This window comes from Neurospora crassa, linkage group IV (genome assembly GCF_000182925.2).
Source record: "Neurospora crassa OR74A linkage group IV, whole genome shotgun sequence".
In the NCBI taxonomy this organism is placed as follows: domain Eukaryota; kingdom Fungi; phylum Ascomycota; class Sordariomycetes; order Sordariales; family Sordariaceae; genus Neurospora; species Neurospora crassa.
Genome location: NC_026504.1, coordinates 1,201,779 through 1,224,279, shown reverse-complemented (window position 1 = coordinate 1,224,279; position 22,501 = coordinate 1,201,779). Strand labels below are relative to the sequence as shown.

The window sequence follows — 22,501 nt, the reverse complement described above, 5'->3', positions numbered from 1 at the left end:
CGATCCGCTAACGGCAGACCATCCGAACTTTCGCTGGGCGGCGCACAGTGTGGTCACTAAACAGACAGTGCTGCGGGGCGTGTGGGGGACTGCAAGGCTGGGCCAGTCCCGTCTGGAGAAACCTAGGGAAAAAAAAGGTGGGTCTTAGCCGAGGTAAACCGCGTACTGTGAAGGGAGGTACCGCCGGCAACTGAAGCTGCCCTGAACGAGTCCTGAGCGAGCGCCGACGCTTCAGTTGATCAGGAAGTGACAGCGCCGGTAGGTAACTGACACTGAGGAGCCGAGTGACCACCAGGGCACAACGAGTCCACCACCACCCGCGGACGGGGCAAAGATGGAGATCCCTTCTCGAACACCCGTCTGGCCCCATGCACTAGACTTAGTTCGCAACTCGCCAAAAGGAACAAATGAAACGGTGTACGTGGTGTTGAAGGTCCTCCTTGGAGTCTCATCTCGATAATCTGGTTGTCTTCTATACCCCATCTGTTTCTGTCTTCTACCTCTACCCATCTCGGTTGCTTGCCTATCTACCTCTCTACCTTACTTGACTACTTCCATCAGCAACATCAACAGCCATTATTTGTTAGTGATAATATTTTCCATCGGCGGTCAATATCACCCACCTCCAACATGAGTGTCCCAAAGTCAGAATATCTCAGCTCCGTATGGGCACCCGGCATCTTTGGTAAGTCTCGGAGGTACTATTTGTGCAGAGATCACAGTGTCGCTAACAATCATCACCACAGCCAACCGGGTTGTCTTCGTCACCGGTGGTGCCGGCACCATCTGCAGTGCGCAAACTCGCGCTATGGTCCATCTGGGAGCGGACGCATGCATCATTGGTCGCAACCCAGAGAAGACTGAGAAAGCTGCCAAAGACATCGCCAAGGTCCGCTCCGGAGCTCGTGTCATTGGCATTGGCAATGTCGATGTCAGGAATGTGAGTGTTGTTGCTTGGATGAATCACACTTGAAATAGTCTCGCTGACTGAGTTCACAGTTCGACAACCTCAAGGCGGCCGCTGAGCGGTGCGTCAAGGAGCTGGGAGCCATCGACTTTGTCATCGCTGGTGCCGCTGGAAACTTCATTGCTCCTATTTCCGGGTTGAGCCCTAACGCCTTCAAGACTGTGATCGACATCGACACCATTGGTACTTTCAACACCGTCAAGGCCACTATTCCTTACCTCATCGAGTCGGCTGCCAGGAACCCGAACCCCAACCCAAATGGCCTCACTGGCGGTCGCATCATCTCGGTTTCCGCTACCTTCCACTACTCAGGCATGCCCCTGCAGGCCCATGTGTCCGCTGCCAAGGCCGCCGTGGATTCCCTCATGGCCAGCGTCTCTCTTGAATACGGCCCCTACGGTGTCACTGCCAACGTGATTGCTCCCGGTGCCATTGAAGGTACCGAGGGTATGGAGCGCCTGGCCAGCAGCGCTGTCGACAAGAAGAAGATGACCAAGGCTGTTCCCAGCGGCAGATGGGGAAGCCGCCGTGATATCGCTGACGCCACTGTTTACCTATTCAGTGATGCCGGTAACTATGTCAATGGTACCACTCTCGTCGTTGATGGCGCTGGCTGGAGGCGACAGGGAGGAAACGACATTGGCATTGACGAAGGCATGGAGTATCCCGACTTCCTGTTTACTGGCCAGATCAGCAAAAACCTGAAAGACGGGAGAAAGCAAAAGTCCAAGCTTTAAGCATGGGAGTTCGAAAATGTCCTCAGTTTGTCACACTGGAGCGTTTGTGATACCATCGGGCCATGCCACGACAGCATGATTGCAAGGCGTTCGGGTCGGAGCAGGCGTGCTCAGTGATTGCATATTTCTCTGCTACTGGTGACGAGTTCGGTGTTATATCAGGCAAATCAAACAAAGATCCTCGAAGAAAATTTACAGACAAACCACGGGCATCTACAATGACGGGCATCGGTCGAGTTTGTGAGGTGTGAGTTCCGGGTGTCTCCGGGCCGAGCCAAGTTCATGATGCACATCGGGCCTTGACTGTCTCTTATCGCTGCCGGCAGTTCGGCCGGGGGTGGCGGGGAGGGGCGGTAGGTACCTTGCCATTAAAAATCTTAACGGGCGAGCGCGATCACATACCCCACCACCAGAGAGTACCTGTTAGTCAGGGCCGTTGACAAGATTTATAGGGCTTATCTACTGGGATTCTACGTTTGCGGTCCAGAAATGATGTGGATGTTGTCGAGTGTCTTTTGTTTACTTTCAGATCTGCTGATGCGTGGTGTAGATAACAGACCAATCCTTTCTCCGCGGTACTTTATTGTTCTATACTTGTAGTATAGTGTATTTTGCTACCATCAAAGTGATGATTCATCGCTGTTTACACCACCACACACATCCCGAGCTAGCCAGCTTCCAAGGTCGTATCATCAACACCTTGATAGCTCCAGCGGAGAAACACAGCATGCCCCGAGGAAGTCCTCCATCGTTGGCCACCCCCTGCCAGCACCTGCATCTCCAGACTCCTCCTCAGTGGCACCTGCTGTCCACTCTTTCTGTTTCTCGTCCACTGGCACTTGACAAAAGAAAGAAGTTATATCCGTGTTCGATGCCCAAAACATGGAAGCTTTCCAAGTGGGGTTGGCCATGCTTACCATGCTGTGTTTCCATCCCCCACTGTGTCGATCATTGGTTGAACATGAGGGGCAAGAACATGATAGTATCTCTTTCTTATCGTGGGTTGAAGTCTCTAGGACAGCTTAAATAAAACTTCTCTGCCAAGGGCTTCAAGAGACTGTTCCTCTCCTCTTCTTGTCCAAGCCTTTCACTGGGGGTCTCATCCATCGCATAGGTCATTACATCTCGGAAGTTCGGGATAATATTACCCGTCGGTCACCATGCACACCAAGGCTCTACTTCTCGCCTCCATCCCCGCGGCTACGGCTGCCGAGACCATCCTCGGTGCCTACATCTTCAGCCGTCACGGTGACCGCACCACCAAGGCCTACTCTCCAACGAAGCTTACTGCTCTCGGTGCTGAGCAAGTCTACCTCTCCGGCTCTTGGTACCGCTCCCGCTACATCGACGAGAAGTCCTCCACCCGCATCAACGGCATCTCGTCCGACCTCGCCGATCTCACTGAGCTTGCCGTCACTGCGCCCGCCGACAATGTTCTCCAGGGTAGTGCTGGCTTTTTCCTCCAGGGCTTGTACCCTCCTGCTGGCTCTGTCAACTCTCAGAAGCTCGCCAATGGCACCACGATCGAAGCTCCTCTGAGCGGGTACCAGTATATTCCCGTCAACTCTGCGACAGTGACGAGCCGCGGCAGCAATCAGGCCGAGTCTAGTGCCTGGCTGCAGGGAAACAGCGGGTGTCCAGCTGCCGTGAACAGCAGCCAGGCGTATTACCAGAGCAAGGAGTACTTCGAGCTTCTGGGGAGTACCAAGGAGTTCTACCAGAGCCTGTTGCCTGTTTATGAGTCAACCTTCCCCAGCGAAAGTGCCACCTTCAAGAACGCTTATAGCAGTACGTACTCATTTTACTCCTCCCCTCAGCCTATTCGCCTGAAGCTAACCGTCAACAGTCTTCGACTACATCCACGTCTCCACCATCCACAACACCTCCATCCCTTCCTCCAACCTTCTCACCCCTTCTAACCTCCAAACCCTCTCCGACCTTGCCAACATCCACGAGTTCGGTCTCGGCTACAACGCCTCCTCGCCCATCCGCGCCGTCGCCGGCTCCGTCCTGGCCTCGCACATTGTCTCCACCCTCAACTCCTCCATCTCTTCTTCTTCTTCTCAAAAGCTCAACATCCAATTCGGCCCCTACGGCACTTTCGGCTCCTTCTTCGGCCTCTCTCAGCTCCCTGCCGTGTCGTCGGACTTTACCGCCATTGTCGATTATGCCAGCTCCATGACTTTTGAGCTGTTTACTACTTCGTCTTCCTCTTCTCCTTCGGAGAACGAGGTCTTTGTCCGTTTCTTGTTCGCCAATGGTACTGCCTCGGACAGCAACCCCGCCAAGGTATACCCCTTGTTCGGCCAGGACAAGACGGAGTTGCCGTGGACGACTTTTGTGAGCGAGATGAACAAGATTGCGCTCGAGGGAGGCAGCAAGGAATGGTGCAATGCTTGTGGAGAGAAGACGGGACAGTGCGCTGATTACTACCCTGCCGAGTCCGCTGGTGTTGCTGCTGCTGCTAAGAGTGGCAATGGAATGAGCAATGCTGTTGCTGGTGTTATTGGTGCTATGGTTACCCTGGGTGTGGTGCTTGGTCTGCAGGCTCTGATCTTGGGCGTAGGTGGCCTGAGGTTGACCAAGAGGAGAAAGCAGGATCCCAGTGAAGTTTTCCAGGTTCCGGCTGGCAAGACTAGCTTTTCGGATACTTCGTCTACTCAGAAGGCTTAAATTGGAGGGGACGATGGGGGGTTAGTTGTCGAAGTTGATGCTGATATGATGACATGATATGTTATGAGAAAATAGCAAGCAAAAGGGGGGAGTTCAGCGAGTGCACAGCAGCTACCCGCTTGAGATGAAATCAAATGAAGATTTTTGAATGATGTTGATGGCCGTAAGGGACGAAGTGATTGTGTATTTCATTCCTGCGAGTGTCTCATACCCAGAGAATCCTTCGTGTACACTTCTCCACATCTTCTCTTCCATCACTGTGTACAACACAAAAAACGAGGGTATCATATTAAAGATTAAATCGTATACTATAATGGTGCCACCAGCCGGCTATCGCAAATGGCAAAGTTCCAGGATGTCATGGCGATAAGAGAAGCTGCGCAAACGCTTTCCGTAGATATCTGAGCATCAAAAAATCAGTAAGTGGTCCATCCACGTTCCAAAGTTGTTCGATCAACTTACACAGCGGAATGGTGAGCAAGCAAACAACCAGCTGCACACTTCCCAAGGCATTGAAGATCTTCGCAGCTTTAACACTGCTCTGGATGAGCCAAGGCCACGCCTTGAACGTCAACGCGAAGCTGAAGAAGTTCTTGAAGATGATCATCGCCGTAAAGCCTTCAATCACGATGTCACCTGTTTTTTGAAAGTCAAGTCAGTCAGCAATCAGTACACCAGCCAAAAAAAGTCTCGCCACCCAAAAACCACCACTCCAGCAGCACAACAAGAAGAAGAAGAGATACTCACGATACGCATCGACAATATAAAGACTCCCCGCCACCGCACCAATCACCATCCCCGCAACCTCCAGTCCAAAGAAAGTCAAGGGCACCGCATAATGATACTTGCCGTACAACATCCCATCCAACGTAATCCCAAACCCATACAGCCCCGCACACCCCAGCACCATCTGCGGAATCACCAAAACCAGCCTGAATTCCGGCTCATAGACACCCCCGTTCCACTTGGTCATCAGCCGCGCCGACCAATCCGATAGTCCACCAGCGACAGCGAAGCCGATCAATGCCCCGACAAAGGCACCGGTGTAGGCGTACCCCGTTTGTACTTCGTCCCACCACAAGGGAACGGAGATGAAGAAGAAGGCCATGAGCACGCCGATGAAGACGGTCCAGCCGATGAGAAGGCCTTGGATTAGACAGGCCCAGAGGAAGGCCGGGTGCAGGAGGAGGGGGAGGGGCCGGAGGGTGAGTTTCCAGAAGGAGTCGGAGGATTTGCGGCCGTTGAAGAGGGCGAGGGATTGGAGGAATGTGGCTTTTGGTGGGGTGGTGGTGGTGGTGGTGGGAGCGCCAGTTGTGGAGGCCGGGGCTTCGGTTGCGGTATGGATGTGTTCTTCGTCCTTGGGGGCGGTGGTGCTGTCGGTGGAGGTTTGGTGGGAGGGAGCAGCTGGGTGTTGTTTGAGTTCCTGGTCCTGCTCCTGGTCAAGCCCACGATCTTTTTGGGGGGCATCATCATCGTCTTTCTTCGTTGCCGAGAAGCGCGGTGTCGGGTCACGACGGTAGGCGGTCTCGGGACAGAACAAGTAGACGGCCGGGAGACATACGCCGGAGAAGATGGCGACAAACCAAAAGGTCCATTGCCAGCCCATGTCGTTGCTGATCTTGCCGACAAGAATGGGAGTGAAGAAGGCACCGCCAAAGACAGCCAGGTTGGTGAAGGCCATGCGCTTGCCACGCTCGTGGACAAAGTACAGGTCGCCGACGGCCGCGTTGACGAGGGATTCGAAGGGGGCGGCCGCAACGCCCTGGAAGATCCTCGACCATAGAAAGTTCGTGTAGCTCTTATTTCCCGAAGCAGCTGTCCAAATGCTGGTGACAATCAATAGAATTGTGCCTAAGACAAACAGATGTCTTTTGCCCCATATACGACTGGACGGGACAAAGAGGAAGGCGCTCGCGCCGCAACCAAGGAGGAAGTAACCAGTGAGGAGGGAAGCCTTGACAAAGGTGACGTCTTTGAGGGTGCTGACAAGGAGAACAGTGTCGGCAGCGAGGATAGGGCCTAAGGCGGTGGCGAAGACCGAAGTGATGGAGAGGACGAGGGTGATGAGGTCGCGGCGCCAGAGCGGCCAGTTCAAAGGATCATTTGGATCATCTGTTGGTTGAGGGACCAGGACGATGGGCACTGGGCCGCTTCGGTCGCACTTGAGATGTTCATGGGCGCCGTCGGTGGCATATTGTGGTCTCTCTGGGTCATCGAAATACTGTGTTGTCCCTGATAGATTGGCTAGTTAGTACACAGGTCGTCCGAGTTGCTGAGGGCTTCAGTCGGAAACTATGAACATCTTCACACACCAGGGACATGTTCAAGGACTCGGTCCTCGAGAATTCCCAATCCCATCTTGTGCCTCGGTCTCTGACACGTCTGGGTACCTCTACGGGTAGGATTCAGTGTGTGTAACAAGTTGGATAAAGAGCACAAGAAGCTTTCAAGGTGTAAGTGGCATCGCGATCAAGACCGACTGGTTGTTTGGGTCGCGGCTCGTGCCGACAAGGTAGCTGAACTGAAGCAATGAAACCCGCCCAAAAATCACAATGAGATAAGCAAATGCGAGAATGAATGTCGACAGTGCCTCGTCTACTTGCACGTAAGCAAGTGTTGATCTGGCTTTGACAAGTGGATGGTGACCAACGAGTTGGGCGCAGTCAAGAGGCAGTGGAAATTTCGAGGAGATGAGAACTGCCTCTGACTGGTCGTCCAGCTAGCTGTTGAAACCCAAGGTTACCTTTTCCAGGGCTTTTCACACGCCTGCTTCGGAGCTTACTGGCCAATATCACCGAGTGTCAGTGTGTCTTGGCGGGAAAAGTATCGCCGATGTCAGCCACCAAAATCTCTTGAGAGTGCCGGATCTGGTGATGGTTCCCAACGCCATGATTTTAGTTTTACTTTTCGAGATACCGCTCTTCTCCCATCGAGGCAGTTATGTTCGCTTTGTCAATACCCATAAAGTGCTTGACAGCCAACTCAACCCACCGCCATCTTGACCGACTGCGGTTTCTCAACCTATTTGATTCAGCCTCGGATGATCAGCAACCCGCGACAAAGAATCTGGGGACTGCACCGACCCCGGAACCAGCCCCTGAAAGCTTGACTTTGGTTTGTTGTGGGCTCTCGCCACCGTTCTATTGGCGCTGTGTGCAGCGGAGTTGGTGTCCATCATCTTCCCCGATGATGAACAGGGCATAACCCGGCACGTGGGCACCCTGGTAGTAGTGTAGTGGTGATGTTGATGGTTGCTTGTAAGCTTTTCAACAGATAGTTTTTGGAGTACTTTGCGGATAGTTGCGATTCTCGAGGTTTGAAAAGAACGGGGAACAAACTGCGCCGAGGTTTACCAAATGCGTAGAGACAATCCTTTTGGCTTCGAGGAAACTGCGGCTAAGCAGACACAGCCAAGCTCAGATCATACCGAAGATCGGATTCCAGCTGGTCTCCTATCAATGACTAAGATCCCTACGAGGTGAGACGTTCGAGGGAGTAACTCCGGGCCCGATCAGCAGTTCCAGTGGTCATTGTGGGTTCGCTTTCCTTTGCTTTCCTGTTTTCCACCACAACATTATCGGAAATACACAGTTAAGGTTTCCAGGTAACACGGCTGACGTCCTCCGTTCTAGTGTAGTGTACAAAGTTTAAGGGGCGGGTAAATACACATTAAACACATTTTACCTTTTTGAAAAGGAACCGAGCGAGTTCCAACACAACGGCTGCCTGATCTCTCACCACGTTGCTTAGCTCAATTCAAGCTTCTCATTGGCTTCCACTAGTGTTACCACTGTGATCAGGTACCTCCTCCATCCTGGCTTGGATCGAGTGGCCAGGCGAGCTGCCAGGGGTTCGCGGCCATCGCTACCACTCTAGGGGCGTTGATTGGCGCCTCTTCAATGGACATCGCCAATTGGAGGAGAGAGAGTGACATATATGACGAGAATGCCCATTCCCGATCGTGTTGTACATTCTGCTTCTTCTTCTTGTCTCTCTTCTTGTGATTCATCCTGCTCCGTTTCCTCTTTTCATAATAACGTCCAATCCAACCACCAAAACACCATCATCACCACCACAAACACCGCAAACATGAAGGTCACCGCTGCCCTTTTCTCCCTCGCTTTCGCCAGCTTCGCTGCTGCCCAGGACCTTGGTAACCTCCCACCTTGCGCTGTAAGTTTACCAATTTCCACCTTCTTCGCCTCCTGTCTTTTGATCTAGGTCCATTGAAGAACGGAATGAACATTATTAACAACCCATAAACAAACAGACCGAATGTGCCACCCCTTACCTCACCAACGGCATCGGTAACTGCGGTCGCGACCCCAAGTGCATCTGCACGGACGAGACCTTCATCAAGGACATCCAATGCTGCCTTCTGTCGAAGTGCTCGGCCAGCGAGCTTGATGCTGCCGCCGGTTTCGCTTCCACCGTAAGTTTTCGACGTCCTCCAATATACATCTGGATCATCGCGAAGCAGGTCAGATCAGGCTTCTAACATCACCTTGAAATAGTTCTGCAAGAACAACGGTGCCACAAACTTCCCTACCAAGGCCACCTGCGCGACCGTCGCTGCCACCGCCACCACCGGTGGCAGCGCTTCCGCTACCGCCGTCGTCACCACCGGTACCGGTACCGCTGCTGCCACTACTGTCACTGGTTCCAACAGCGCCGCCTTGTCCTCGGCCGTTAGCAGCATTGAGAGCGCTGCCAGCAGCGCGGCTACCAGCACTCACACCAGCAACCCCGGCCCCAGACAGACTGCCGCTGCCGGTCTTGGTGCCATTGGTGGCCTCATGGCTGCCGTTGCCCTCCTTTAAGAGGTGATTAGGGTTTGGGAAATACTGTATAATGTAATGGTCATGATGAAGTGACGGGCCTTGGATATGCATGAAGCAAAAGATATGATATAATGAAATGTTAATACCACGGCAACTTCGATCAAGTACCGCTATACAATGCTTGTGTAACCCCTCACTCATCGAGCGAGCAAGCTTGAAGTCAACCCCCTCCCCACGTGTGCTGTCGGTTAAATCGGCTGCTTGTCCTTGTAGGATCGTAGGACGGCAACTGATATGAAGAAACCAATGATAACTGGCAACAAAAATACACCAGGAGCTCAGTGCAGTCGCACAACCAACAGCCCTGCACCTCGACTTGTACGAAGCCTCAGACGTAATAGCAAATAAAAAGGGGTATCAAGTATAAATGTAGCGCACCATAATGAAAGCACGCTCGCCAACTCGCAACATCTCCTGAGCCGTGATCCACTTCTTATCCCATCCTCGGGCTTTCACCACCCACGGCCTCACCCCCGTTTGTGTCCTGAACTCAAGGCCCCCTCCGCATTATAACCCTCCCATTACTTCAACCGCCACTACCATCCAATCTACCTCCCACTTCACTGCGTCTTCCCCCCAATCTTCCTAATCACCACCCTTCCATTGTTCATTTCCCACCCGACCCCAAATCGCTCCACCATGTCCTCCCACTTCATCCCCATCGTCTCCTCCAAATACTCCACCCCCACACTCAGATACGCCCTCCCAAACGCCTTCAGGACATGTCCTCTCATCCCCGGCTCCGCAAACTCCATCAACTTGACTCTGTACCCATCCACAGCTCTCTTGGTCCGTCTCCAACTCACCCAATCATCCGTCACCAGCGCTTTCAGCGTAGCATCCACTTTGGGGTCTCTCAGTTTATACCGATTCCTCAACGCATACGCCTCGGCCAGGTCTCCCCGGCGACAGGCTGTGTCCAGCACAAGATACGAGACAACCTCGTGGTATTCGACGGACGTCAAAGGATGCGTGGGAGAGCGGTGAATGACGCGCAGGAGGTAGAGAAGAGAAGGGAGGTAGGTCTCGAAGGAGGAAGAGAGAATGCCGAGGCGCACGGCGAAAAGGTAGACTTGTGCGGTGAAGTCGTCGAGGCGTGAGGAGGCGACGAGGGCTTCACGGAGTTTGCGGAGGGCGGAGAGGATCTGGGAGAGGTCGGAGGGTGGGGGAAGTTGGGGTGTGGAAGCTTCGTGGGAGTGGGACGAGGAGGAGGATGGCGGTGTTGATGTTGAGCCGGCTGGGAGAAGCGGTGTCGACGTGTTAGTGCTGGTGGTCTCGCCGACGGCTAGACGGGAGAACTGCTTTTGGAGAGAGTCGCGGTCGCCGGCGTCGGTGCAGAAGGCGAGATAGCGCTCGGCAATTTTGGAGTAGTAGGCTTCTTGGGTCTTGTGGTTGAGAAGTCTGTTTGGTTTGGAGTTGATGATGTCAGCATTCATTGTAAGAGCAAGGTGAGCTACTTGGAGCGAGAGATGGGGTAGAGTATCATCACCTCTTCTCTCCCTTTGAGGGGAGGCCGTATTCGGCCAAAGGATCAATCTCTGCGGGCTTGAGTCGTGAGAACTGATGCCCCGAGGACGTTCTTCCGGCCTTATTTCTCTGCATCTCTGTCGATGTTTCTTGTGGTGTTTTGTTGATTTTGGATGTCGAGAGCTAAATCCAGTATTGTTTATCGCGAATTCCGCTTGTGTCACTGTCACAAGGGAATGAGATGGAGTCGCTGCTGGAAGGCATGTCCCGCAGTGGATTGCGGGGCAGCACAGCGGCTTCCCCACGCTGTGGCAGGGGTGCTGTTGCGTGCCGGGTCGTGCCTTGACACCCTGATGGCCTCTGGGGAACCATTTCCACGACAACAACTGCCGTGATCCGGTCATGCTTGATTTATCTATTGTATTGCCGTCTTTAAACAAGGGAAGTATCTGGTGGATGATGGTAATTCGTTTTGAATTTGAACGGTATTGTATCTTGAGTCCGCAAACGTTTGGAGAAGAATATTTGAAACCAATGCTCAGTCCCTTCCTCTTCCATCTCAAAACGAACAACAAGACGGGAAGGGTTAAGCGTCGATGAGATGACATTGGCAACATTCAGTTCAATATGCGGGGTATTAGGTAACTAGGGATAATAAGAAGCTGATTGGGATGATTGACTGGAGATGTACCTCGGCTGGAATTTGTCTCTCCAGGAAGATGTTGAAGGAGTATACATATTGACGGTGATCCTGTGGTCTCTTACCAGAGCTTCAGTTTCACGCGTTTCTGTGACTAGCACAACCCCTCCAATCAAGTATAGGATACCCGACCATCACTCCACCATGGCGGACAGGATAAAGCAAATCGCCAGCCACCTCAACTACCCCCAAGGCCTTCTCGCCGGCCAAGTAGTCATCATCACCGGTGCCGCCCAGGGCATCGGCGCCGAATGTGCTAGACTCTTCGCTAATGAAGGAGCCAAGGTTGTTGTTTCTGACATCGACGCCGCCAAAGCCCAAGCTACTGTGAATAGGATCGATGCCAGCGGAGGCAAGGCCATCTCTGTTCCCGGTGACCTTCTCAAGGACGACTACATCGAAAAGCTGGTGAAGAAGGCTGCGGAGTTTGGCAATGGCAAGATTCACATAATCGTGAACAATGCTGGTTTCACATGGGATGCCGTCGTTCACAAGGTAGTACAATATCTCTGATCGGGAAAAAGGTGCTGTTGATGCTAACACAGAAACAGATGACCGATAAGCAGTGGGAGACCATCATCGCCCTCCACGGTACTGCCGCCTTCAAGCTCATCCGTGAAGCAGCTCCCTTCTTCCGCGTCAAGGACGGCGAGCCACGCAACATCATCAACATCTCTTCCACCTCCGGTCTGCACGGCAACGCTGGCCAGCTCAACTACGCCATGGCCAAGGCCGGTGTGGTTGGCCTTAGCAAGACGATAGCCAAGGAGTGGGGTCCGGCTTTTGGTGTCAGAGCGAACACCATTGCCTTTGGACATATCGAGACTCGGTTGACGGCCAACAAGGAGGCTGGTGCGTTTGTGGAGGTTGATGGTCAAAAGGTTGCTTTGGGTATTCCACAGAAGCAGAATGCCCAAAAGGCTGGAGGGCCGGTTCCCTTTGCAGATATCCCCCTCAGGAGACCCGGTTCAGCAACTGAGGCTGCCAGTGCTGTCTTGGCCATTGCCTCTCCCCTGAGCTCGTACATCTCTGGGCAGACTATCAGTGTGACGGGCGGCAGGAATTGCTAAGCGGGTTGAGGCTGTGTGTTGTTGTAGCGTAGAGCGCAAGATATCCAGAATGATTCATGACCAAAACCTCAATATAATCATCAGTCAATTAGCGAAGCCCTCCAGAAAGATATGTACGCGGAACGAGAACAAAAACGCCATGCAACCCAGATCCCAGCCTTACTTGTACATCGGCAAAGCCCAACCATTAGCTTTTATATATATTTCGAAAGAAAGACCGTTCCCGTCTTGTTCTTCTTGTGGTATTCCTGGTCCGGTTTACGTGGACCACCAAAGCTGCAAAACGCCCTTGGCATATTCCACAATCTCCTCGCCGCCGAGCTTGCTGTCGCCATACACTCTGTCGACGAAGGAGATGGGCACCTCAGCAATCGAGAAGCCTTGGGACTTGGCCGTAACAGCCAGAGCCATCTGCATGGTGAAACCACGGATGTCCGTGCTCTGGAACAGCTTCTCCAGCACGTCCCTCTTGTACAACCGGAAGGAACCGGTCAAGTCGCTCACGCCGGGGCGCAGCACGGTATCGGCAAAGATGTTGGCGCCCTTGGAGGTAAGCTTGCGCTTGAGGTCCCATCCGTAAACACCACCGTCGCCGGCATAGCGGGTGCCCGTGACAATGTCGTAGTTGCCGGCCTTCTGCTTGGCGATCATCTGGGGAATGAACTTGGGGTGGTGGCTGAAGTCGGCGTCCATGATGATGATGTAGTTGCCCTTGGCGAACTGGAGGCCGTGGACGTAGGCAGTGCCGAGTCCGAGCTTGCCTGTGCGGGTCTGCAGTTGCACGTGGGGAGCGTAGAGCTTAACGAGCTGGGCGGCGACATCTTGGGTGCCGTCGGGGGAGCCGTCGTCGACGATTACGAGTTCCCAGTCGATGTTTCTGGTTTTGAGAGCAAGTCAGCGTCTGGGAACCATTGATATCACCAACGCCAATTGGGATGAGGGTAAGGCAATAGACTGGACTGGTGGTGACATACTGCTCGCTAAAGGTGCGATTGAGGAGCCAGGTGATGATGGGGAGGTTCTGGCGTTCATTGAAGGTCGGCAGGATGACCGAGTACACATCCTTGCCGGTGGTCTTGGTGGGAGCCATGGTGACTGATTATTACGAGATTATTGAGGTTGGTGAAACGAGCGGCTGTCGACGAAGGAATGGATGGAATTGAATTGTCGAGATAAACCTAAGGAATGGAGGAAGGTGTCTACCGTTGATGATGGAAGATGGCTCGCGTTCATTCAGTCAGTGGAGGTTCGAGGTGTCCTTTACGCGGGCTGGCTCAGGGGACCCGGTCGCTGTTACGCTGGAAAAGCGCTAGGCTACGTGGTGCCTGCCCTGTATTCTAATGAATGCCTGCCAGGGCCAGGGCTGCGCTGCAAGTACTTCTACCCCTGAGCCCGGTGATGCTGATTCCTTATCGATAAGCTCCCGACGTCTGAACGGGGCCCCTTTTTTTTTCTATACTGGAGGAGAAACACCACCAAGGAAACGACGTGAACCAGTGAATCTGATCAATCTCATGGAGCATCACGTTCTTCGGCTAGTAAAGACACAGAAATCTATATTGGACTCAGTACCTCCGGGCAGGCACAAGGTGAGCATAGAAGAAGTACACATCACACTACCGGCTATATCAAGATCACAACGAACGGAAGCTCCAATGTTTTTGGACGACTCGTTTAATTTTGAAGCACGACATGAAATATCCTCACTTCACCACCTCTTCGCTATGTACAGAAAAATAACCCTTAGAGCAACAAGGCCCGGAAGGTCGTGGTATCAAAGCTGAATCACATCAAAGGAAAATTCATACACTCGTTTTTAGCCCTCGTTAATCCTCCCCTCATTTGTGTCTTCTCTCATCTTCGTCAACTTCAAACTATCCAAAGAAAAAAAAAAAAACACGAAGAAGGAAAAATGCATAGCAATGTCTAACTACCACGACGTCAGGCATCCACTGGTTAGCCAGGTGCTCGCAAGTCGAGCCGAGGCCGGGTATCTGTCGCAAACACAACGACAACAGCAAAAGAAAACTCGAAATCAACACAACAAGGTCAAAAAGAGACATCATCAACATGCGCCCTTTAGACCCGTAGATCATCGGCAGCAGGGTTTCCTGCCGTCGAGCTAGTCATGGTCCTGGCCAAGAAGCTCTTGGTTCTCCCGAAGCTCCTAGAAAGTGAGAAACTCATGGTCCGCTCTCTCTTTCCGCCATCGTCACCCTGGCTCCAGGCGCTCTTGGGCACCTTGTGATCATCCAGGATGCCCGTGTGGCGCTTGACGGCCTTCCAGCACTCAATACCAACCACATACACGATGGACATGCCAATGATAACGCCCCACTCCCAGCTGATGTCGGTGTGCTTGAACACGTTCCTGTTCAGGCCGGGGATGTAAACGGTGGGGAAAACACTAACGAGGCCGATCAATACGGCCCAGAACAAAAACTTGTTAGACCAGAGGTCGTGAAACACGGCAAATTTCTTGTGGTTGTCCGGGTCGAGGCGGAACATGCTTCGGCGGATGCTCTTGAACTCCCAGGCGCTAAGCAGGATCAGCCAGGTCAGCAGGGCGAACACGGCGGCTCGGGCTCGGAACACAGGGATGCACGTGTCGTTGTATCCGCGGTTGCAGTCCTTGCCCAGATCTCCGCCGTACTTGCCGTAGACGACAATGATAAAGGTCATGAGCGTGCAGGTCCCCATAAGAATGCCGTACACGATCATGTCCCACAGAATCTGGTTCGAGAACACACCCCTCTTGCGGTCGTGCGGGGGCTTCCTCATCACTTCCCGAGAGGCGGGCTCTTTGCTCAAGCCGAAGGCCGGGAAGGAAGAGGTGACCATGTTGATCCACAGAATGGCAAGAGGCGAGATGGGGAAGACGGAGAATCCGTCCTGGTCGCGGAACCCGAGACCGGCAATGAGCAAGATGACTTCGCCGACGTTGCTGCTCAGCAAGTGGAGGATAAACTTTTGGATGTTCTCAAACATGCGGCGACCCTCCTGAATAGCAGCAACGATACTGTTGAACTTGTCATCAGTCAGCACGATTTTGGCGGCAGACTTGGCAACATCCGAACCCGATCCCATGGCAATACCAACGTCCGCTCTGCTGAGCGATGGCGCATCGTTAACACCGTCACCCGTCATGGCCATGAAGGCTCCCCTCCGTCTCAAAGCCTCAATCATTTTCGTCTTGGTCTCAGGGGCGCAACGAGCAATAACCAGGGGGAGCTCTTGTAGGTTGTCGATTTCTTCGTCTGATAGCTTGTCGAAATCAGTGGCTTTCATGACGGCACTCTCAGCCACGCCCGCCGGCAGCACGCCAAGGTTGCGAGGAATGATGCCGATTTCCCTAGCGATGGCTTTGGCCGTCTCCGGGTGGTCTCCCGTGAGCATGTGAACCTTGATGCCAGCTTCGGCGCACGTGCTGATGGAACCAGTCGTCTCACGGCGGGGCGGGTCGTAGATGCCGACCAGACCAAGCAGTACCAGGTTGTCCTCAACTTGAGCACGGACGGAATCATCGCCTTTGTGGGCTTCATCCGGAGCAGAGTACTCTCCATCCCACGGCTTGTACGCCACGGCAAGGACACGTTGGCCTTGGGAGGCAAAGTCAGTCATCTGGTCCAGAATGCGATCCCTAACCTCTTCGGACATGGGCTGCTGGGCGTCGCCGGTTCCAATGTGGGAGCACAGATCCAGGACACGCTCAACGGCACCCTTGGTGAATACGATGCTGTTCTCGGGAGAATACCCGAGCTCGTTGTCCTTGGGCGCATTGTAGACGACTGACATGCGCTTGATGCTGCTGTCGAAGGGGAACTCGGCAACCTGCTTCCAGCCCTTGCCCTCGATGGACTTCTTTCCGTGGTCAAACCGGTGGGCGAAAACTTGAATGGCAATTTCCGTGGGTTCTCCGGTGGTCTTCCAGCCCTCAGCCTCTTCGTCATACCGGACCGTGGCGAGGTTGCAGAGCGCGGTCGCATGAAGGAACAACCTGAGGTCGGGAGTGACCTCGGCATCCATCTCCGATGCCTTGGGCTGCATCGGCTTTTCCTTCTCACCTTCCGGTACATCAAACTTGATGGCCTGGGTAGTTCTCTCCTGGTCGTAGTCACGTTCCTTTTCCTCCTTCTTCGCCTTGGTGTCATCCGGAGAGAAAGTTACTTTGCCCTCGGTTGGGTTGTTGGGGTTGGTGGAATCGCGGACGGTGTAAACGCTGGACGGGGGAAGCCATGCCTTTTTGACGATCATGGCTCCCTGTGTTAGCGTGCCCGTTTTGTCGGAGCAAATGTTGGTCACGCCTCCGAGGGCCTCGAGAGCAGAGAGATCTCGAACCACCACGTTGGCCTTTCTCATAACAGCAGTGGCCACGACCATGGTCATGGTCAAGACAGCAACCAGGGACTCCGGGATGATAGCAATACCAGTTGAAATGGCGTACAGAATAACCTCCGTGGGGATGTTGAACTTGTTGACGGCAAAGACGATGATGGCCAGGAAGATTGCGCAAAAGAACAGGATATACGCAAGCTTGGACAGCTTGATCTGAAGCGGCGTGCCTTCGGTCAAACCGAGGAACTTGCCGATGAAATCCCACGTACGCAAGCCAGCGCCCTTGACCGGCTGGAGGTGGCCATGCTTGGTGCTCATCGACCTACCTGCCTTGCGTTGCTTCTTGTTGGTGGAAGCAGCAATCTTACCAACTTCGGTCTTCATGCCAGTTGCAATAACGATTCCGCGACCACGGCCCTTACGAACGATGGTGGTAGCGTATGCGATGTTGATACGATCACCGATGCCAAGATCGCCTTCGGAGAGTGCTGGCTTCTCGGTGCCGGGAACCACAATGTCATTGGTCGTGATCTTCTCGACAGGTTCGGCTTCGCCTGTCAGCGAGGACTCATCGCAGGTCAGGTTCATGGCCTCGAAGATGCGGAGATCGGCAGGGACGGTGTCACCCATCTTGAGAAGGATGATATCACCGGGAACTACCTGAGCGCTGTGGTACGGTTATGAGTCAGCGGGCCGTTCAGTTCTTCTGTCGGCGGATATTTTGGCAACTTACTTTGGAATTACAGAAGTCTTGCCATCACGGAGTACGCTAGCACTGGGGGAGGAGAGGGCGCGAAGGGCGTCCATCTTCTTCTCGGCGCGGTATTCTTGCCAGAATCCGATTCCGACATTGAGGATGATGACAGCCGCGAGAACTCCAGCCTCAACCCAATCCTTGACACCAAAGCTCAGAGCCATGGCGAAAATCAGGACCTAGAATTTACGTCCAGATGTCAGCATTGAGCTCTCCCGTCATTGGAGGCTTGGGGAATGGGGTACGAACCAAAACCATAGCATTGCATAGCTGTCTGATGAAGATGGTATACCAGGCAATGGTGTTGCCTACGTCCAACTCGTTCTCGCCATACTGCTCCTGCAGCTTCGGCACCTGGTTCGTTGAGAGACCATTGTCGATATGTGTGTCGAGGGCCTTCTCAACCTCTGGTACAGAGAGAAGGAAAGGATGTTTGGGGTATTGGGGTTCTGCCATTATGGCATGGGGGTTGATGGTGTTTGGAACAGGACTCTGAGTCGTCGCCAAGGTCGTTGAGATGATAACGCAACAAATCGATGTTTACAGTCTGAGCTGAGACGGCTCACAGATGTGTTGCCTCGTTGGGAGGACGAGGAGTCTTTGCAGGAACTTGGAGGTCTGAGCACCAGTCTGCTGCAATGCAGAGTTATAGGCTGGGATTGTTGGTTCTTCTGTTCCTGTTCCCGAGCGGCAGGAAGTTGAAATTTGGGGTACATCAACAAGTGTTCTTGAAAAGTTGGGCACATGACTTTCTTAAGTACATACGCGGGCATCGCCGTCATGCCCGCTTCTCCATCGGTATTCCCCAGTGCCGTCAAACTGGGTCCAGTTTCTCCAACATCTTCAACCACCCTCCCGTCAACCCTCGCAGCAAGATGTCTGGGCATAACGACAGCCAAGCAAACACCAAGAAGTTTATCCTAGCCGGCCAAGAAGGGTTTGGGCGCGGCAGAGCAGTTCCTCCAGTGAGCTTCGGGGCTGGGCTTGATAAGACCCTGTTGTAGTGGCGGGAAGGGAGTGGCGATCGCGATGAGCTCAACTTCAGATGATATGGTCTCGAAGTTCCCAAAGGTGCGGGCACTCGACAAAGAGAAGCCTCTCCCGCAACCGGCTGTGATAGGACCAACATATCGCGGCCGAGCATTGGCATAGATATTCTCAGAAGCAATGGGCCTTGGCAGCAAGGCTTGGCGTCAACTTGGACGGTGTGATAGACTTGACGTTCTGGAAGGCCGGACAGAGCATGAGGTTGTTTGTTTACTTAAACTGCATATCACGCAAGAGTGGGGTTTCCGTGCCTGTAGTCGACGGTAGCCGCGCCGCATGGTGGAACTCCATTCGATGGAATGTGATGGCCGAGAACGCCCAGAACCGACCAGGGACGTACACAGCCCCCTTTTGATAGGACCCTTGGTGTTGTCGGAAGGATCTCATCCACGAAATGCTTCACGTGGCGATCAAGATGATGGGAATCTCTCTTGGCGCCTATCTTGGCCCGACTTGGCCCATCTTGGTCTTGTGCTTGGCTGCCGCAATGGGATGGAAACTAGTGTATTTGGTTGGCAGGTGGAATCGCGGGGTTGGGGTAAGGTTAATAGGCGGCCGGGGGCAACTGTCGAACTTCACATGTACACGTGTACCTTGTGGAGTAAACACCGATAGAAGAACGAGCAAGACGACATCACAGACAACATAAGGAATTCTGAACAAGTGCTCTGAGACCCGTGTGATGAGTCACATATAGTGGATGGAGGACGAACACTCAACTTTGAGTTATTGATGGTGGTGGTCGGGAAGCTAGTGTGGTCCAGTTTCAAGTTTGAGACATCCAAGGCTTATAGCCTTCTCTATATGTAAGTGCTTCAACTTGGCCCTGGGTGATGAGGCTCAGATTTTGTAGGGATGCTTTGCTTTTCTGAATCTGATGTCTGATCCAAACATCGATCACATTATCTACCTATACAATCGGCAACCGCGGTTATAGGTTTATCAGATGTGCAGGAATATCGCGTATTCCCCAATTGTCGCTTGGAAGATAAAGCCGTAACGAAGCCGTTGGATGTGTAGGTAGCGTACACCTCTGCAGGCATTCACACTAAAAGGTTAGCGCAGTGAATGACAAAGTGGCGATAACTTTATTTCCCATACAAAAAATTATGCGGTTTTCACACCTCTAATCTCACTATCATTGTACAGTGGCTGTATCGCGCTAACCTTTTGATGCCTGCAGAGGTGTAGTGTAGATAGTAGGTAGTGGTAACGGATAAGTGCTGTAGTGGTCTAGACACTGGTCCATTCTCCCATTGCGTAACTGGGGAGGGTTGAGGGGTCCAGTTCTCCACTGCAGTAGGTAACGTCGGTTTGTGGTGGTGATAAATGCTTCCAAACACAACCCAGCCCAAGTAGGCAAAAGCATGTGGACTTTGAATAGGTACCTAGCAACTAGCTCCCGGGCCTGGTGATGTTCCGGCCATTCTGGTCCTCTGATTCGTCAACTGCCTTGAATGAATGAATGGGGGGATCTCGCAGTTGATCAGTGCACATCACCAGCCCACAACGGGAACCCTGGAAGCCACCGCGGTCCTGGTCCATCTTTCTGTTCCTGACCACGGCACCACGAACTGTCTTCACCTTGCTCCTGCAACTGAATTCCATCTTGGACTTGGAAGACACTCATCTCCCACCTAGCAATCATCCATCGCTTTTGCCTACTGTTCATCATCGACTACACTATCACCATTTAGTTGTTATCATAACATCTCAACGTCGAACGCACCCCTGCGCATTTCCCCAGAATCTAGACCCGCCCAAGCCTTCCCTCTACCACTCAAATCGCACAGCGCACCCACTGTTACTGTCTACGCGGTATCCTCCCGAACTACGTCATCGCCGCCGTTCAACCATCACAATGTCCGCTCCAGTCAACGAAGGTGAGTTGGAAATGCCCTCGCGACACGAGCACGATATCCTCTGCATAAGAGCAATTGGATCTAGGCTTCAGACTGGTCGTTGGAGTTCTTGATCGAAGAAACGGATCTACACGGTTTCGCGCCATCTTACTCGTTACACAGAGCGCATTGGCGAACTCTTGTGCGCTCCTCTTCTGATTCGCCCGCGCGATATCATCGCCCTTCACCACCACCCTCGCCCTTGACAACAACCACCTATCCAACATCAACATCAGCATTCGATTTACCATTGCCCATCCGAAGCAGATTATCAATCAAACCCCCCGAATTGCCCCCTCACACAAAATTACAGTCAAACTGACACCTCGCCTCCTTCCTCTTGGCGTTCTTCACACAGTTGAGCAACAACCCACCGTTCCCTCCACCACCACCGCCACCACCAAGCCAGACGACACCGGTTCCGCCTCAGCCCCCGGCCCCGTCCCAATGGAAAAGGAAGCCGCCACCACCACCGCCGAAAGTAAGCCTTCTGCGGCAACCGACAATCTCAAGCCCGCTACCGACGCTCATCCCGACGACAAGAAGGATGCCGAGAAACCCAAAAGCTTCCCCACCGTAGACGAGGTTGTCTCCCAAAAGATGGCTCTACAGCCCACCGCTGCTGGCTCCGAGTTCCATGGCCTCGAGTCCGCCACTCCCTCCGCCCCGACGCACACTATCTTCGACCCGTCTCCCGAAAAATACCACGACAACCCTCGCGATGATGCCGTGCCTCCCATGGACGGCGTGCCGGAGTCGTTGATAGAAGAGTACATCTCGGGAGATGATGACTGCGAGGGTCCCGGGACGGGCTCGTCTATGGGGATGAAGGCTCCGGACCCAGACAAGGCTGCCAAGAAGGAGTCAACCGAAGACAAGACCGAGAAGAAAGTCAACGAAGAAAAGGAGGCTGCGGTGACCAAACCCGATGAAGCGGCGGCCGCTGCGCCATTGGGAGAGAATGACACGAACGGAGTAACTGACGCAACAAAGAAGGATAACGAGGGCGATAAGGAGACCAAGACCATTCCCTCGGAAACCGCACCAGCCAAGGAAGACGCCAAGGCTGCTCCTGCTCCTGCCCCTGCCCCTGCCCCTGCCCCTGCCCTTGCTGCTAGTAAAAAGAGAAAGGCGGACGATTTCGAGGAGGACTATGATGAAAACGAGGCGGAGAAACATGATGCGAAGAAGGCCAAGACTGAGCAGGCGAATGGTAATGGCGTCGGCGCTGATGGTGCAGCATCACCGGTGAAGAGGGCCCCGGGAAGACCCAAGAAGACGGAAGCGGCCAAGGCTGATAAGGCGGCAAGAAAGATATTGAAGCCTGTGGGGATGACGCAAAGAAAAACGAGGAGTCAGGGGCCTCCTTGATTATAGGTTCTGTGCTGTTTGTCCAAGGGTTGATATGAGGAGGAAGCGAGATACACAAAATGTGAGGTAATGGGATTTTTGGTTAATTTGTACGATGATGTAGTGCAAGTGGGAAACAGTGATTAGGCGTATCTTTTGGCTACATGGAAAAGGTATAGGGTATGGCGGAAGCATCGCAGGTTGGCCTAGGGCACTTGGTATTTTCTGGATATGGTGTACGAAGCTTACTTGGATATGGTATAATCAATAAGTTATTGCAACACTGGTATTTCTAATTTTATTTTTTCTTAATTTTTTCAACATTTCCTAAAAAAAAAAAATTATTAAAAAAATTTAAAAAAATTTGACTTCTTTTCAGGCTTTGATCTTTCAAGCTATTTTCGAGGAGAAGGGATGATATAGTAGTGTATTTACAGGTTAGTGCTTTCCGTTGGACAAGCGAGATCCGGATGATGGCTGGGCCACTCACCCATTCTTTCCACCTTGCATCCTGTTCATGTTCATGTGGAAACCTCCAATGAGGACTTCCTCTGGTACTTTCATGTGTAGGCAACAGTTATTAGTATGTAAAGTCTCTGTGACAATGCATGTAACATGTCTTCTCTTCCTTACTCAGCTCGTTTGGTGTCAAAACAACA

General features: G+C 52.9%; 9 protein-coding genes across 9 annotated transcripts; 5 read left to right on the top strand and 4 right to left on the bottom strand.

Moving 5' to 3' along the window:
- The first annotated feature begins 266 nt into the window (after positions 1-266).
- NCU07958 (sporulation protein SPS19) lies at positions 267-2,348 on the top strand. Its single transcript, XM_956998.2, has 3 exons — positions 267-685; positions 747-940; positions 1,000-2,348. Exons 1-3 carry the CDS (start codon positions 631-633, stop codon positions 1,702-1,704), a joined length of 954 nt encoding a protein of 317 aa, XP_962091.1. The 5' UTR covers positions 267-630; the 3' UTR covers positions 1,705-2,348.
- A 27-nt stretch (positions 2,349-2,375) lies between these two features.
- NCU07959 (hypothetical protein) lies at positions 2,376-4,660 on the top strand. Its single transcript, XM_956999.2, has 2 exons — positions 2,376-3,492; positions 3,551-4,660. Exons 1-2 carry the CDS (start codon positions 2,865-2,867, stop codon positions 4,375-4,377), a joined length of 1,455 nt encoding a protein of 484 aa, XP_962092.1. The 5' UTR covers positions 2,376-2,864; the 3' UTR covers positions 4,378-4,660.
- On the bottom strand, positions 4,428-7,256 carry NCU07960 (MFS transporter). Its single transcript, XM_957000.3, has 4 exons — positions 6,690-7,256; positions 5,125-6,609; positions 4,840-5,013; positions 4,428-4,778 (listed from the first exon to the last, which is right to left on the bottom strand). Exons 1-4 carry the CDS (start codon positions 6,733-6,735, stop codon positions 4,708-4,710), a joined length of 1,776 nt encoding a protein of 591 aa, XP_962093.2. The 5' UTR covers positions 6,736-7,256; the 3' UTR covers positions 4,428-4,707.
- Positions 7,257-8,060: 804 nt separating this feature from the next.
- Positions 8,061-10,521, top strand: NCU07962 (hypothetical protein). The gene is made up of 3 exons (XM_957002.3): positions 8,061-8,550; positions 8,648-8,809; positions 8,892-10,521. Exons 1-3 carry the CDS (start codon positions 8,314-8,316, stop codon positions 9,195-9,197), a joined length of 705 nt encoding a protein of 234 aa, XP_962095.2. The 5' UTR covers positions 8,061-8,313; the 3' UTR covers positions 9,198-10,521.
- On the bottom strand, positions 9,233-10,892 carry NCU07963 (hypothetical protein). The gene is made up of 2 exons (XM_957003.2): positions 10,708-10,892; positions 9,233-10,619 (listed from the first exon to the last, which is right to left on the bottom strand). The coding sequence occupies exons 1-2, from the start codon at positions 10,818-10,820 to the stop codon at positions 9,779-9,781; spliced, it is 954 nt and encodes a 317-aa protein (XP_962096.1). The 5' UTR covers positions 10,821-10,892; the 3' UTR covers positions 9,233-9,778.
- Positions 10,893-11,168: 276 nt separating this feature from the next.
- Positions 11,169-13,769, bottom strand: dpm (dolichol-phosphate mannosyltransferase). The gene is made up of 2 exons (XM_957005.3): positions 13,430-13,769; positions 11,169-13,332 (listed from the first exon to the last, which is right to left on the bottom strand). Exons 1-2 carry the CDS (start codon positions 13,543-13,545, stop codon positions 12,714-12,716), a joined length of 735 nt encoding a protein of 244 aa, XP_962098.1. The 5' UTR covers positions 13,546-13,769; the 3' UTR covers positions 11,169-12,713.
- On the top strand, positions 11,410-12,549 carry NCU07964 (3-oxoacyl-(acyl-carrier-protein) reductase). Its single transcript, XM_957004.2, has 2 exons — positions 11,410-11,880; positions 11,937-12,549. The coding sequence occupies exons 1-2, from the start codon at positions 11,530-11,532 to the stop codon at positions 12,453-12,455; spliced, it is 870 nt and encodes a 289-aa protein (XP_962097.1). The 5' UTR covers positions 11,410-11,529; the 3' UTR covers positions 12,456-12,549.
- A 347-nt stretch (positions 13,770-14,116) lies between the features above and the next one.
- On the bottom strand, positions 14,117-18,000 carry NCU07966 (calcium-transporting ATPase 3; the record flags this gene model as incomplete). Its single annotated transcript, XM_957006.2, has 3 exons — positions 14,117-17,457; positions 17,524-17,723; positions 17,794-18,000. 3 exons carry the CDS (start codon positions 17,998-18,000, stop codon positions 14,535-14,537), a joined length of 3,330 nt encoding a protein of 1,109 aa, XP_962099.1. The 3' UTR covers positions 14,117-14,534.
- A 2,216-nt stretch (positions 18,001-20,216) lies between these two features.
- On the top strand, positions 20,217-22,129 carry NCU07967 (hypothetical protein). The gene is made up of 2 exons (XM_957007.2): positions 20,217-20,474; positions 20,851-22,129. The coding sequence occupies exons 1-2, from the start codon at positions 20,453-20,455 to the stop codon at positions 21,861-21,863; spliced, it is 1,035 nt and encodes a 344-aa protein (XP_962100.2). The 5' UTR covers positions 20,217-20,452; the 3' UTR covers positions 21,864-22,129.
- The last annotated feature ends 372 nt before the right edge of the window (positions 22,130-22,501 follow it).

Coding starts and splice junctions, on each gene's coding strand:
- NCU07958 (XM_956998.2), top strand. CDS start 631: ATGAGTGTCCCAAAGTCAGAATATCTCAGCTCCGTATGGGCACCCGGC. Junction 686..746: donor ATGGGCACCCGGCATCTTTG/GTAAGTCTCGGA, acceptor TCATCACCACAG/CCAACCGGGTTGTCTTCGTC. Junction 941..999: donor GCAATGTCGATGTCAGGAAT/GTGAGTGTTGTT, acceptor CTGAGTTCACAG/TTCGACAACCTCAAGGCGGC.
- NCU07960 (XM_957000.3), bottom strand. CDS start 6,735: ATGGGATTGGGAATTCTCGAGGACCGAGTCCTTGAACATGTCCCTG. Junction 6,610..6,689: donor AGTCCTTGAACATGTCCCTG/GTGTGTGAAGAT, acceptor CCAATCTATCAG/GGACAACACAGTATTTCGAT. Junction 4,779..4,839: donor CTTGCTCACCATTCCGCTGT/GTAAGTTGATCG, acceptor TTTGATGCTCAG/ATATCTACGGAAAGCGTTTG.
- NCU07964 (XM_957004.2), top strand. CDS start 11,530: ATGGCGGACAGGATAAAGCAAATCGCCAGCCACCTCAACTACCCCCAA. Junction 11,881..11,936: donor GGGATGCCGTCGTTCACAAG/GTAGTACAATAT, acceptor ACACAGAAACAG/ATGACCGATAAGCAGTGGGA.
- dpm (XM_957005.3), bottom strand. CDS start 13,545: ATGGCTCCCACCAAGACCACCGGCAAGGATGTGTACTCGGTCATCCTG. Junction 13,333..13,429: donor AATCGCACCTTTAGCGAGCA/GTATGTCACCAC, acceptor TCTCAAAACCAG/AAACATCGACTGGGAACTCG.
- NCU07967 (XM_957007.2), top strand. CDS start 20,453: ATGTCCGCTCCAGTCAACGAAG. Junction 20,475..20,850: donor GTCCGCTCCAGTCAACGAAG/GTGAGTTGGAAA, acceptor TTCTTCACACAG/TTGAGCAACAACCCACCGTT.
- NCU07959 (XM_956999.2), top strand. CDS start 2,865: ATGCACACCAAGGCTCTACTTCTCGCCTCCATCCCCGCGGCTACGGCT. Junction 3,493..3,550: donor CTTCAAGAACGCTTATAGCA/GTACGTACTCAT, acceptor AACCGTCAACAG/TCTTCGACTACATCCACGTC.
- NCU07962 (XM_957002.3), top strand. CDS start 8,314: ATGACGAGAATGCCCATTCCCGATCGTGTTGTACATTCTGCTTCTTCT. Junction 8,551..8,647: donor GTAACCTCCCACCTTGCGCT/GTAAGTTTACCA, acceptor ATAAACAAACAG/ACCGAATGTGCCACCCCTTA. Junction 8,810..8,891: donor CCGCCGGTTTCGCTTCCACC/GTAAGTTTTCGA, acceptor ACCTTGAAATAG/TTCTGCAAGAACAACGGTGC.
- NCU07963 (XM_957003.2), bottom strand. CDS start 10,820: ATGCAGAGAAATAAGGCCGGAAGAACGTCCTCGGGGCATCAGTTCTCA. Junction 10,620..10,707: donor CCCTCAAAGGGAGAGAAGAG/GTGATGATACTC, acceptor CAAACCAAACAG/ACTTCTCAACCACAAGACCC.